At 38.5% G+C, this 15,539-nt stretch overlaps 1 protein-coding gene across 9 annotated transcripts in view; it reads right to left on the reverse strand.

Moving 5' to 3' along the window:
• The window catches only part of NCOA7 (nuclear receptor coactivator 7), a 96,976-nt gene that overhangs the window by 44,237 nt on the left and 37,200 nt on the right, over positions 1-15,539 (reverse strand). For 7 of the 9 annotated variants that reach the window (XM_062572587.1, XM_062572586.1, XM_062572589.1 and 4 more), the window contains one exon: positions 4,397-4,635. The exons of the other annotated variants lie outside the window; for them this stretch is intronic. In XM_062572587.1, the coding sequence (XP_062428571.1) occupies positions 4,397-4,635 (239 nt within the window). The remainder of the gene's footprint in view (positions 1-4,396; positions 4,636-15,539) is intronic. 9 annotated transcript variants of the gene reach the window in all.

Raw genomic sequence — 15,539 nt, forward strand, 5'->3', positions numbered from 1 at the left:
ATCCTCATTCCGCTTAGTGATTCCTGACAGGAATTCTGGTTTCCTAATCTCACAGCCCTTCCCCTAACAGATCTACCCCAGAAACATGGGCTCTGCCCTTGGGCGAAGGCAGGGTTCCTGGAACTCAGCCTCAGGTCTGTGAAAGTGTTTGAAGCCTGTGACATTGGGGTGGTGGTGGGGAAGGGAATGAAGCTTGGCAATTCAACATTTTCCAACAGAACTTCCCACAAAAAGTGCATCTGAACTAAGCATTCAAGTCCCAGAAGCAAGTCAGATATTATCCCAAGAAGGGTATGGCAACCTTGGCACTGGGTATAGCATCCAAGGTGCCTAGGCAAGCATTGCAATGTGCCAGACAGATACAACCTCAGAAGCCTGAAAGAAGATTACTGTAGCAATAGCAAAAAGGATAATATTAAATTAAGAAGCGGACCACCCCACAAGCCAAGAGATAAGGCAAAATTAAGAAGCAGTGTTACTCTCATTGGTCCTCAAAAGAAGCAGCAGCAGTATCTGTGCCTCTGTTGCTTCAAGGGAAGAAAAAAAAGGGGGGCAAAATCTGACTCTTGTAGGATCAGATCTGGATGCTGAATGGGACAAGTTTATTGCAGAATTACAGAGCTATTGAAGAACAACACAAGCACTAAGAGAAAAGATGAAGTACACAGGAGGAACCTTCTGGCAGTGGAATCTGTTCAACCACTTAGCATTGTCTCAAGAGACATGACCAGCAGCGCATACCATTAGGATACTTGTAACAGTGCCATCACAGTGCTAGTAGATATGTTGTACAGAATAATATTGCATAGGCAGATAGATGCAGGAGGATTCTTTCCTACAGGGTGCGTAAGCCACAACTCTTCCTCCTTGGTTCAGCGATGCCACCCACTGGTCTCAGACAATAACACAACATGGCACTTTCTATATACTCAACAAGGAACTTTTCACTCCTTATCTCTGCACTTTCATCTTTTTCAAAGAAAAAGAAGAAAAGTCTTTTAACCACTCTCTCTTCCACAAAATGTGGAAGGGAGCATCATAGCCTCTAGTTCTCCAGAGCCTTCAGAAATTTTGCATTATGATCATGCTGCTGGAGAAGAGGGATTTACTGAGCCAACAAAATTATTCTAACAGAAAATAACAGTTCTTGCATACATTCATAGAAAGGAATGACATTCAAAGTGAAATAGCAAGGAAGTCATTGTGATCATTTACAAATTCATAAAGACAAACAGATTTACAAGCTTCTAGTGAAGGGACATGGAGTGTTAGGAACAAATTACAGTGAGATATGATGTTCTTCCTCTTTCTCTAATACCAATAAATAAAGGATTTATAATCCTGCAAAACATGAAAGGGAGATTATTCAGAGGACAGAGGTCTTCAGTCTGTTAGACTGTCAGACGTGACCTTTCTACACTCAAAGCAGCTTATGACAGAACTTCCATTAAACTATGAAATAAATTATGTATGCACCATCATACTAACACAGAGACGAGAATCTGCAGGACTTCAACTGCATCTAACGCGTTTTTATTTCCACTAGGAAAAGAAAGCAGTTCAGCAAAGTGCAGAAAGCATTTGGAAAAACACTAGTAACTCCAACATGAGATTTTCTTAAAATTTTAGGCATTAAATCAAAGCTAAATAATTGGAAAGCAAAAACCAACAACAAAAAACCCCCAAGCCTCTGTGCAAACAACATACCCAGGAGAATGGTTAGCCGTAAGTATCAGGGGGACACTATTTTAGTCAAAGCATCTCAGAAAAGTCAATAAAGGGACAACTCAGAGGGAAGAAATTATGTGGAAGAAGAGAATTTTATGTATATGCACCTATATTCTTAAATAATGAAGACAGTGCATTGTCTATGCACTGAGAACTTACCCGAGCCAGTTTCACATGGAGCTATATCAACATTTCAAAAATAAAACCTTTACAGGTTTGGCAGTAAGTTTCTTCTCACCAATCCATCTAACGTACCTTCCATCAGGGACCTGCTGAATTCACACCTTCATGCAGAACTCAGCTTAGCAAGACAGAGAGGCTTTGGCCTCTCCCTGCAGGTGCAGGCTGTTTAAACCAACCCAGTTCATAGAGGCTGCAGTAGGCTTCGGAAGAGCTTTCAGAAACTGTTCAGTCAGTGTATTAGTGAAGATGGCAACTTTCCAGAAAGTTGCAATAAGAAATGGCTACACGTAGTAATCACTTTGGCTGGCACAGCTGCAGCAGGAATGCCAAGAAATACTATGGCGACTAATGTTTCAACCCATATTACTTCATTTTGATAGTCGCATAGGAAACACCTAGCTATTACGCTTACTGCACAATCAAGAATTTTCCATCCCTCTCTAAACTTTCACTTCCACAATTTTGATGCTCCAGCTGTGTCAAAGTATTTGTTTAGAAACAACTGAAAACAAGATTAAAAAAGAAAAAAGGAGGTTCTCTGTGGATTGTGTCAGTCAGGTCTGTGTTCAGCTCAATAACAGAATTAAATTCTTGGATTTCTCAAAGCATTGCAGAACCCAAAGGCCTCAGAACAGCTGCATGACAGTTAAAAGCATTTCAAGTCACAATGTCAGTCCACACTAAGTATATTAACACTTACTAAACAAACTAAACCACTATTGTTTAATAGTGATTGTTCGATTACAGACCATGGGTTCCCTCTGCAAAGATGAGCTCAAGTGCTTTATTTCTTCCCCTTGGAAAGATCTTCGAGCGAGGTAGGGAGAAGGCAGAGCAGGAGCCTTGCAGGGACAGGCAGCAGGCGAGAAGCGATGGCATTCCCGGGCCCTGCATCTGCACATGTCTGAGCTGCCACTTGCTCCTTTTCCCCCTCACTTCTCCAAGGAAGTCCCAACCAGCATCAATAATTTTACAAACTACTGGAACACTACAAACAAAATGAAACTACCTCAGGAAACTCTAAGTTCCTTTAGGTACAAACCAGGAATAAATCACCACTTTTAGCAGAAGCACTTTACTACCAGTACAGCAGGAGTTTATATTTTGACATCTCTTGATGACATGTTAATCATTAAAAAAAAAAAAATAGTTTTATTTGGTTTTTTTAACTAGTATATTAGCAAGATAGGAATAGTTTACAGATTCACTCCTCAATACAATCTTTTCAGTTATTGTTCTAAAGATTTTGTTTAAAAACGCTGTGGTCAGAACTTGAAACAAAGGAGAAGCAAGTTTTTTTCTTTTTTTGCCTTTTTTGTGTTTTTTTTTTTTTTTTTTTTTGCAAAAATAGTTTCCAGATTGATTTTGTTAGATTAAAATTTGCCAAAAAAAAAAAAAAAAGAAAGAAAAAGATCACACGTTGATCAATAAATCACTAATCTCTTGTGTTTGCTAGAAGACATTACTCCAAGATTTGTCTTTTTGTAAGGCATATACTGCCTCATAAGAGAGAGAATCCTATGATGTGGACTAGTCTGCATGTGCCAGTCAATGCCAAACATCATTTTATTGCTGATTCAGCTCAGTCTCCTAATGAGGAATCCTCCTCAGAAGTCAGCTGTTCATGCACACTGTGTTAACGAGAAAGTAGTCTGCTTCTATGATACCTGCCATATTTGTTTGCCTTTTTTTTCCTTCTAAAATAAGGATTTCTTATAAGATAAAACTCATTCTCTTAAGATAAGAGTTTACTCCTATAAAATACAAAAGGAAGTTTGGAATAAAAAGTATCTCATAAATCACATCTAAAACAACTTACTTAACAAATTATAATCCAAAACTGCAAATAGACCTGTTCTGGAATCATCTCACAGATACTTAAGCAAAAAATTAATTTCATATGAATTACCTGCAAGAACGGAGCTAATAAAAGTGCTTATGATTAACGGAGGTACTGATACAATTGGAAAAAAAAACACAAAACTTTCCAGCACACAAGACTTTTGACATCTTGTTTAAAAACGTAGTTTATTTACTTTTACGTTCAGATTTCAACAGGAAAACAGAAACTAAGGATTTTTTTAAAAAAACAAAATAAAAAAAATATTTGGTGCTATTCAAAATTTAACGTGAACTAAGACTGAAAACTTTATCAGTATGTACCAATTTGCAAAACCATAATCCTCTAAAAAAACCTGAGCTCCAATGCCATAAAACATTAAAGCCAAATCATCAAAAAAGTCTGAAATACTAAACTTAACTGCTGCCTGTAACAAAGCTGAGTTTTTAAACTGAGAAACAAGAAATACATTTTTTAAGAACTGGCAGGATAAAGTTAGGAGCAGATGATACATAGGACTATATTATTTGTCTCGTAAGACAATCCAAAGTCAATTAAGTTTTTAAGGAAAGCGCATAAAAAAGTACATTAACAAGCTACCAAAACAAACACATTTCAAAATACTATAGCATTAACATAACTCACCAGTACTATAGTATCTTTTAAGTTCTGTGCGCCTGATGTCTTTCAGTTGATTGTATTTTTTCTTTTTCTTTTCTTTGTCTGGAGCAGTTTCCTTTTCCCCAGCAAATCTACAGTTATCTTCAGAAGAACTGATTTGCTCCAAAATGGCTTTACTTTCATCATCTTTCTCAGAAGCAGTTTTGGAAATGGGAGATCCAGGGGTCTCAGTGTTTTGTTTGGCTTGCCTTTTCTTTTTCAAACTATGCATGAAGAAAAAGAAAACCCCACAATGTTAGGACGTAGCTATTCTGTATAAACAGATTAACTCACTTGCTAACTTTATTTTTCAAAAATAAATTGCATATCAATATTCATTACAACTTGATAAACACACACACACTTCTCAACAGTAATTCAGTAATTAACATTATCTCAGAGCATACTCTTTAATCATCATAACATTTCAAGGATATCTTCTCAAAAAGAACAAAAAAAATTGCAGTCATTTCCCTGTTCTTCCTTCCTAGTAAAATAAAAGAAAAATCCAGAAGTTTTTTTTTTTTTTTTTTTTTTTAACCAGACAATTAAACATAGAAACAAGTTAGTGAATATGTTTTGAAGATGACACTTAGGATAAAGGAAAAAAAAGTCATAATGTATTCTAATGCAACAACTAATATTGTGAAATTACAATCAGCTACTACTGCTACATAAACTACTTATTTTCATATAAACTTGTTACTTATTTCCATTTTGTGAAACTGGTTATCTGCCAGTGGCCATCCATTCTAACCTACATCCGCTCTTGGCACAACTCTCATCACCTTGTATCCCAAGTGTCACCCAGCAGCTCAGTAAGTAACATGGCTGCAAACTGTCCAGAAACACTCCTCAGCTATTACAGCTTTGCTGAAATGTTAACGACCAGCCTTTAAATCTTCAAACCCATCACTATAGCAACAAGAGTATTTTCTTTTTAAGAAGAAGCCTTAAAACATAGCTCAAGCTTGAAAGATGCCTCAGGAATCCTAACACACTGAATTTTCTGCTAAATCACCATCTTCAGTATTGATTTTTTGCAAGAACACAGGCTCACTTCAGGGGGTGATAGTCAGAGACATTACAACAGTCCTCTGTTACCACCTGTTTAAGGATCATTGACATACATTGGACAAAATGGGAAAACTATTATAATGATCCTTCTCTCTAGTACATTAACTTTTCCGTTGCCTGGTACTTAAGGGAAGGCATAATATATTAGAAGTTTGTTGATGCTAACAGTTCTGTTATGCACGCAGATGGAAAATACAGACAACCAAGGACTCACTGCAAATGTGAAAAAGATTACCTGATCTCACACAACTGATTTAGGTAAGTAAGGGAAAACCTAAAATATATGCAGGGATTTCAGAATTGCTCCCTACTATCTCTTACATTTGTATTCTACAAATGTATGTTTTCAGGCTGCAATGTAAAAATGAATACATACAATACTTTGAAAATTATAGTAAGACACTTCAGGTTACATAGTTCCTCCATCAAAAGCCAAAACACTGAAATCAATTCCCAATTTTAGAATATCCAGCTTGAAATCTAGGAGATTCCTTCTTCTGAAGGAAGAGTCACTTTTGCAGACCACAAGCAACCAACATTTTCCAGGGAAACATTTCAAACGATTGTTTCACAAAAGCTGGGGCTACCGCATACATATATATGTACATTTCTTAAATGCTTCCCCAAATATGACTGCATGAGATCCACGTTCTGCAGTGAACTCAGTGAGGATGAGGAGGATGAGTCCTGCCTCTGCTGTGGTTCCCCATTCATTCGAACCCACTGATTTCTAAGACTACTGATAGTTCATGCTCTGCTTGGCAAAAGAAATTTAGTATGTGTGAAACTTCACATATCCAGTCCTGACTACATGTGAAAACAACCTGCAGGGATTTATAAAAGATAAAAGTGAATACATCTATTAACAAATAATTTGTTCTGTTTAGATTAATGAAGACTTGGGTAGACAAAGGAAGCTGCTTTTAGATTAGTAAGCCACAGTCTTGACCAAAGGCTGCTGCAACTACTACAGAAGACTACAGTCACGTTGCAAACATATGTCTATATTTAGACCTGGTAGAAATCTTTGCAAAGCAGTTCTCTACACTGTAATTTCATAGTCCCACACCACAGTTGAACTTGTTTCCAGACTTGTAAACGAGACATGTCCCCGACAGTTTGCTCTGCTCTAACAACGACCTTGCTGCACGTGTGCGTATCGCAGGATACTGAAATCCTCTGGTTCAGTAGACTAGAACTGGCAAGCACCAGCTAGCAGCCACTTTTCTACTCACATCTCAGAGCTCACTTTTTTTCAGTTCCTAATCTGTTTTGATGACAAACCTCAATAAGTAAGTTTTTCATTGTATAAACATAGTATCTCAAAACAAAAAATCATAAACCTGAATAAAAAAAAACATCACAAGCTCTCTCCACAGGTCAACAATCCTCATGACAGTATTCTGAAGACAGCTTCCATCAGTACTTTTTCTTAAAAACGTACTTACTTTAACTGAAGTTTTTAAAGTTGCCCCAGGCAACAAAAAGAATAACGAGCCAAAATAGCATTAGTCCACTAGTGACAGAAAAGAGGAAAGCAGAAATAACAGTCTAGACTAACTGACTGCCACATAAACGTGACACTGAGTCATTCTCCTCACTGCAGTATTTAACCATGTCCTGATTCCCAGGCCGTGCAGCCCACCGAGAGCTAGTGACACATCCTACAGCAACTCTGGCACACAACTGCTGCTGCAGATGGGCAAAGTGTTGCAGGCACGCTTTTCAGGTAAGCCATAATTTCTATTCCTTGCACATGACATATGCCACATTTTCAGATAATGCTGAGCTTCCTCCTCCTGCCTACTGCTCTACATCATCCAAATCTCAAAGTGGCAACCTCCGCCCTAGAGAAAAAAAAAATACTGGATGAAGGTTGAGTTTCTGTGAGGTTCAGAAAATTCAGAGCTACTGCAACTCTGCCTGGGGTTGTGACCTCTACTTAGAAGATGCTGCTTTTAAAGGTCTCTTAAGCCTTGCTAAAACTACTGCCCCTCTCTCCCCCCCCAAAAAATGTATATATACACACACAGACACACATGCATGTATTTAGTCACTCTTGAAAAACCTTGAGCATAGTTTTGGTTCCTCAGTATGCAAGTTTTCAACATCAATTAATACCATAAAGACAGCATCTGATTTATCAGCTTTCTGACAGTTTGCTATTTGCACCCTCTTAGTCCAGCAAATACAAAATCCTATACAAACACAAGGTAATTCATTATCATTGTTACTACACACTGCTGGTGCCAGGCAGCAGAGATTAGGTTGCAAACAGCAGAGGTGGAAGGTTTATTGTACCTCAGCCACCACTCAGGCATTCCCACCACTCTCGACTCGCCCCGCCAGTCGCCTGGGCACCTGCGTGCTGCCAGTCCCTCTTCGCTTCCACTCACCCCAACTTACAGCAAGATTTCAAATCTCTCATCTTCTGAAGAACAGAAGCCATTCAGAAAGCCCCTTCTGAAGAGCGAGTCAAATGTCTCATCTGATTTGCTCCCAAACCTCTGGTAATCCTCACCCTTCACAGTATGAATTGCCATGAAAGATCTATTTAACCAAACCATTTGTAAAAATATTTCCTTTTTCAACATCACTGGAAGACTTCTACTGCTTTAGTTCAGTTTTAAAAGGCAATCTCCCCGAATAAAACTAAAAATCAGTTTTGTCGTAATGATTAGAAGAGCAAAAGTGAGCTGAAGGATAAACCACCACCACCTAAATTTAACTACAGCACTAATTTTGCAATTACAGCAGCCTTTAAAACCAAACAATATATTTCTTTTTCAGCGAATGGACAAGCTGTTACTGCAGAAGAGATGTTTGTTTTGCAGTATCGCAGCTAATGCATATGGTGTGTTTCACTGGGAAGGCTGCTGGGGAAGGCGAAAGAAAAAGGGAGGGCAAGAGAAACAAATAGCTTATCTGCAAAAACATTCTGTTTTCTGAATAAGCAAAGAGTCTTACACAACTGTAACTTCTTTTAAACACGACAAAGTCTCTCAAGCTATTTGGTTCTGACAGGCAAAATGTTTTTTCCGTATTTATTTAGAGACCTCTTTTTACTGCTCCTCAAAGTGTTTTCTGAGCCGCAATTGGTATTTTATTTTCTAAGTCTGTCCTAATACATAGTTTTCTAGTAAAGTCCTCAGCCTCTTACTGTGAATGATGGACAACATGGGAGCCTGACCACTAAATCCCATAAAAGTCATGGAAACTGGTTTTTCTGAACTCTGTGAGAGATTTTGCTAGGATCTACCCTATAGAAGTAACAGGGAAATAGAAACATTTTGCAATGCTAAGAGCATTCTCATACTACTTATTAAAGACTACTGATCTGAAATGAGCATTATTTTACACAAAGCAGATAAAAATATTAAATATCAGTGCTTTTTAAAAAGTAACTTGCAGCTGACCCTCTCTCAAAAAAAAATGAAAAAAGAAAGAAAGAAAAGAAAAAAAGAAAAAAAAAAAAGAAAAGAAAAAAGTCCAGCTACTGACTTACAGGAAAAGAGCTAGGAAATATTTTGAGAAATGACCTAGTTCATCTCTCAGACCAAGTCTAACTGACCTATAAAAGGCAAATAAATATACGTTTTTAGATGAATAAGACAGCCTGAATTTCCTGTAACTCTAAAAAGAGATATGGGGTTAGTGTAAACACAAAACTTATCACACACAGGAGAAGCAATCTTCTCTACCCAACTTCCACTAAAAGACTAAACAATTGGGGAACTGATGCATCTGAGAAAATAAAGAAATAGAGATCTGATAATAAAACATGTTTTTTCAATAAATATTTTGTTTTGATTAGCAGTCAAATGCATAGCAAACAACTGAGTAAGAACGTATTTGGCAGACACTCATTTAAAGACAAAGAACACCAGGTTCACATCTTAAGACAAAGCTTGATTTTTATGATAGATTATTAGATTAAAAATATCAGAAATAGTTGTCTGTACTCTGTGTATTTAAAAACAAAAGCATCTAACAAAGTGGCCCTCCAAAGAATACATAAAAAGGAGGCAGGGAGCAGAAATCTTCATTTTATCTTCAAGTTGACACAGTTTTCCTTTGGGAAATTTTCTGCAATGTGCATCCTCTAAAATTTGCCTTGACATCTGGCATACAATCAGCATAACATCCTGGAGAGCACAAACACACCATGCTGCACAAAGGCAGTCTTTTAAAATGCATTATATATGCATGCATGCATGCATTAAGATTAGCTAAAACTATAAAATAATAATAATTAAATAAAATAATTAAATAAAAAACTTTAAATCATTTCAAACATCTTGGCGTGTTTTGTCCCCATGGAAGAGTCCTGTTAATTTACCTTATATACAGAATTACTTAAAGTCCAATTATTTAATTCAGAAATAACTGTTTTATCTTAGTTTTTCATTTATTCACTCAGTGTAATACATCATAGTTTCATCCAGTCTTTGTGCCCTATATCCATGCAGAAATGCTAAATAAACCAGAATCATGTTCAAAAACTAGGTACAGACACATTATAGTAAACAAACAAACAAAAAAAAAAAAAAAAAAAAAAAAAACCCACAGTATTAGGAACTTACTGGTCTGATCCTAGCAGCTATTCTATTCTGACCTACACAGATCATCCATCTCCCCTTCACCCAGCTCAGTGCCAGCACAGCTCAGCCTGCTCTGAGCACAGCTGCACTCTCATCCGATCTGATGTAATCTGATGAGTAAGTGATCCCAGGCAAAATACTTCATTACTGCTTGCAAAGCCAAAGACAGTCTGACTGCTTGCGAGAGCATCACGCCTTGCTCATGACTTCCTTGGTGCAGCTACTTTGACTTCACAGCAGAAAAGGATAAAAAGCAACTCATCTTCAGTGAGCAATTTTCATAAATACAAACAGCAGCCATCCTGCAAGAAAGCACCCTCCATCAGACACCAACCATTTCAGGTTGGTCCTGTTTCGGAAACAAGCAAGCCACAAGACCATGTTTACTATTAAAACAGACTACTAAGGCAAAAATACGGGAGGGCATGCATTTTTTATGCTGGATAAATAATTAACTGCAGGGAAAATTAAAAAGCTACAAAAAAAAGTAATTCTGAAGTAGCTATTAAGGACAACGTGCATGGTTTTTGACATACATATTTGTCCATATTGTGGTCATATTCTGCCTGCTATTCAAGATGATGATACACAGCAACTACAGAAACCTTTGATATTAGTAGCATGGATCAAAGCTGGAAACTTCAATGTTTCACCTAAACTTGCATTACTAATTTACAACAAGTAGCAGCTCCAGGTTTCACACACGGTCAGCCATCAGCAGTGCTCAAGAGATGTGGCATGCTCCAGAGGATAAAGCGCTCTACAATCAGGGTATGCCCATTCTGCTACTGATACTACCATTAACTTACAATAACTCAGATCAGTCTACCTCTGTTTCACCATCTGCAATGTATAGGAAAGGATTTGCAGCAAAGCTGCTCTAGAATTTTAAAAACACTGTACCTCTGATGAAACCCGATGAAAAAAAAACTTAGACTAAATGAAAATGTGTAATTCTTCCCAGTCTTCTGATACTTTCAGCTCCCCAAAAGTTTTTATTTTCTTAAATTTAGGTATATGATGCACCCACACATCTTAATAAACTTTCTGTTTCAAAGACAAAATATCCTCATCTTTTCTGTTTGCTTAGGAAAACAGGTTACTATGTATTTAACACTGCATTACTATGACAGCAGTTTAATAAAATCCTTTCCGTGTGGAAAGGATTTTGGAAACTTGTTTTACTTTGATTTACATGTCTATTTAAATTATTGTTTTTAAAAAAATATTTTTAAATAACTCCAGCTACTGCAGGTTCTCAAAGAACAACTTTAGCCAGAAGGTAAAATGAAGAAATTCCTCAAGAATTGTGCCTTTAACTTTGCCTTCAATTGACTTCACAGACTTGCTCAATTAAATGCACACCACAAATCTATCTTTCCACAAATACAAACTTGACTCTTGCCACATTCCCATCCTGTTCCTCCTCTTCGCCTTCGCTAACAATGCCAAATACTTCTACAGTGGTGTTTGTTAATCATCTCCAATTGCTCCTACACAGGCAACAAATTCCTCCTAAGCTGGCTCAGCAAGCCATTTTCCCTTCACTCAGACCCTTTCAGCAGGGAGGAACGGCCCCAACTCTCCATCTCCAGCTGGTGCTCGCGTACCTCCAGCAATTTGCTTGTACTCAATTGCCAGTGCATTGAACTACCATTTAAGCTGACATCAGCTTGTTGAAGGAAGAAAAAAAAAAAAAAAGAACTGCAGTTATATAGGTAAGTAGAACTACAGGAAAGCTGCACAGTTTCTGCACAGAAAAGTCGTACCTTAAAAAATAAATAAAATTGTTTGATGAAGTCAATAAGCACATGGTAATCAGGCTGACTGAAATACCTTCCAATTTCCCCTCAAAGTTTTGATAAAACCCTCCCTCCCTCAATTAAATGCTCTCTCACATGGAAAGTCAACTTAATTTAAAATGAAGGTGCTTTCACGATTAATAACTGATTAAAATAGGGAAATAAAAGGATAAAAATGAAGAATTTCCCAAAAGATACATGATGATAGGATACAAGCAAACCTATGAGGATGTGTGCTGTTCAACACAGCCGCTTCTATTCACCTACTCTCTCTGATCACCTAGGCGCCAAATTTTCCTGGTGATGTAGATTCTAGATTCAGTTTTGATTAACCTGCTAGAAAACAGCTGGAGAGAAATGTATTGCCAAGTGACTAAAATGACAATAAACATTTACAACGAAGCAATAAAACAGCAGATGAAAATCAATGGTCAATAAAAGCAAAGTCTAAGAGAAAAAGAGCCCAGCCGAGATATACATCACCCAGTGGTAACGTATCTGTAATCCACCTCCAGGAAAGGAAAAAACAAACGAAAGAGGGAATGATATTTCAGTATCTAACAGAAGTATCAAGGTCACATCATTAAGATGTTTTAAGAACTACTGCCTGATAAAGTGAAAAGCAGCTAAAAATAAATTGCTCAGGCACGTCGTGTATGCCAAAGATGTAAACAGGGACAAAAAGCTACTGCAAAAACTCATCATGGCAGTGTCTATGAAGGGCTAAGACCTCAGTGATGGTAAGGACTTGGGAGGTGCTGCAGACTGCTGCAAGCCAATGTCTACCTGCAGGCATGTGCCTGTATGCACACAAACCTATTTTTTCCTCTTTTTTTTTCCTCCCCCTGCCCAGTGTTTTCTCTTAAGTATCCCTGACTGGCCACTGTCAGAGAGAGAACATGATATGGGTGAAAGCCACAGCAAACCCCTACGGTTCAGGATGAGCACAGTGCTATTAAAGGTAGAGGAGATTCAGCTCAAATTTTGTAGTTCAAAAAACATTTTAAGTTTGGTCAGAAAAGAAGAAGCCTCTCTGCCCACTGCTGTTCCTGCCTCTAACTTCTTCTCACTCTCACACATGAGTATTTGTTGCAGCAGCACAAGGACCAGAGATGGGAAAATATTTAAGTTAAAGGTAACCAAGCAAAAATGTTGATACATAAATAATTAAAAAAAAAAATCACTTCCACATCAGATTCTCTAATCTAGCTCAGCTGTGCTAACATTTGTTTCAACACAAACAAAAAGGCCAAAAGAGGGGATGTGCTCCTTTAGGCAGTCATGCCAGTTTAAAGGCACTTTGCCCAGACCAAAAAGGCTTGTCAAATTATAGTCTTGCTTGCTCTCGTGTAACCAACAAAAACAGGAAACCAGAAAGCCAAACCAGACACAGACTATATCATGTCCAACAGACCTCTGGACAGGAATACTCAAGTGGTTGTGGCAGCTTCTTCCAGCTCATCCAGAAAAGACACTTCAATGAAAGCGAACTGTCATCGGTGGTTGGGCTGTGAGGGCTTGGAGACATGCAGCTTTGCTTGCTGCAGAAAGCAGTGACACTGCTCCTCCTGACTGTAACGGGGAAGAGAAGAATTTTTTCTTTCATTCTTTTTTTTTTTTTTCTTTTTCTTTTTCTTTTATTTTATTGCTGAAGTTGACCCTACTTGACAAATGAAGTCATCTGTTATCTCTACTGATCAGCAAGGTGAAGGGGGATCAGAAAGTAACCATGGTCAAGGAGCCACTAGCAGAAGTAGTCAAAAGTTCTAATTATTTTTACTGCAATGAGCAATAAAAAGGGTGTCTTGAGGAGGAGGGGGCTGGGACTTAAAGTACTTGTCTTTGCATTAAATTTTGCTTTTATTTAAAAATCTACTTTAAAAATTAACTTTTAAATGCCAAGACTATCTACATCACTGCTCCATCCTGTATAGTATGAAAATAAAGATTTAATATTAGATAAAGGAAAGTATTTTAAGAGAATTTTATCAAGTAAAACATGCAGGTTTTTGTATAAACAGTGTACTAGAATGAAAAAAAGCACTGAACGGGAATGCAGACTGATGGTTTTAAATGCTGACTTCCAGGATGCTGCCAGAAGTATTCAAATACCACCTTTACAGGGGTGAAATATATTTCTTAGGGATCCTGTTAATCACATCTGGAATATATAACATAAGAGCTGCTGTACACATACTTACAAAAATATTGTAAACTCATCTGGACATTAATACATTGAAAGCAAGAAGCACCATATCGCAAATGGAAAAAAAAGTATTACTTAAAGTATTTCAGAGTGAAGTATTTCAAATCTCAACCTGTCCACTGTGCATCTCCATTCTATTTTCACGTTCATCGTCCCCAAACAACTTGAAGCTCATTTAACAGGTTGAGCAGTTTACCTGGCTTCCAATCAACTGGCACTCACTGGGCACGTCGGAGGAAATGTGCAAGTGCCCTGAAGGTCCTCAGTTACCCAGTTTAAAGTTCAAAGAAGCACCCAGCAAAATGCTGATAATGGGCAGAAAAAACAGGAATCTTCACAGTAGTTTCAGTGTTTGAAATATGAATGATATTGCTTCATAAAACAGGTATTTCATAAGTACGAATGATAACCCCCCTCAGAGGGGGTGTTTGCATCAGTGCTTCTATATAAAATAATACGGCAACACCTTTTAGAGACAAAGATCATTAACCATAAAGGCAAGGCCGGGGTTGTCCCCATGGGCAGTTTTACATATACCAGCACAATCTGTCATATGGATACCGTACCTTGAAATGAGTACCCAGCACAATGTTGACACTGTTCAATAACCGTACTGTTTCACCAGGGGAATAGGTCTGCCATTACATTTACACTTGCAAAAGACAAGACATGATGCACAATACACTTAACCCTTGTCATTTTTCTTTGGTTTTTATATCACAACATTGAAGTATTTGTGCTTTAATTTTTAGCTGAAAAGTAGGTTGGATTTTTTTTCATTAACCCTTTAACTGAAACTTTAAAACACTCTCAAAATCCTTCTGGTGGGAAGAGGCAGTTACCAAGAGGGGGAACAAAAGTGAAAATGGCTCTTGACCATTTTAAGCACAGAGGGAAAAGGTGTGTGGGGTGGGGGAAGGAGCACGTGAGCGGCTCTGCTCCACTTCCGCAGTCTCTGGGCTCAAACGCCGCAAGCCCAGAAGGACCAACCACGCTTCCAGCAGAACTAAAACAACAGGCTCACGAAAACAGAAAGTCAAAGTGCTCTTGGACGCGATAAGGCAGCCCCTTCTCCTCAACCCCGCAGGGCGGCACGGCGGGGCCAGTGCTGCCTCCTCCCCGCAGGGCAGCAGGCCCACCAGGACAGCGGCGTCCCACCGGACAGGGCTGGTAGGGACAGGCGGACATCCTGCCTCCAGCCCTCCCTTCTTCATGGCCTTCTTCACGAGCGAAAGCTCTCTGGCATGTTGGGTGGTCGCCAGGCGGGTAAGGGAGCTGCTGCCCGCTCTGCTCCGAGGCAAAGGCGTTTGGGCTCACAGCGGTGCCCCGGATCAGCTCCCACCACCCCTGCGGCAGATCTGTCCGCACAAGCACCTCACAGCATCCTACCGAGTTAACAACAGGACTCTTCATCTCCATGAAATCACTCGAATGTATCAGCT

Source organism: Rhea pennata, chromosome 3 (genome assembly GCF_028389875.1).
Source record: "Rhea pennata isolate bPtePen1 chromosome 3, bPtePen1.pri, whole genome shotgun sequence".
NCBI classification, from domain to species: Eukaryota; Metazoa; Chordata; class Aves; order Rheiformes; family Rheidae; genus Rhea; species Rhea pennata.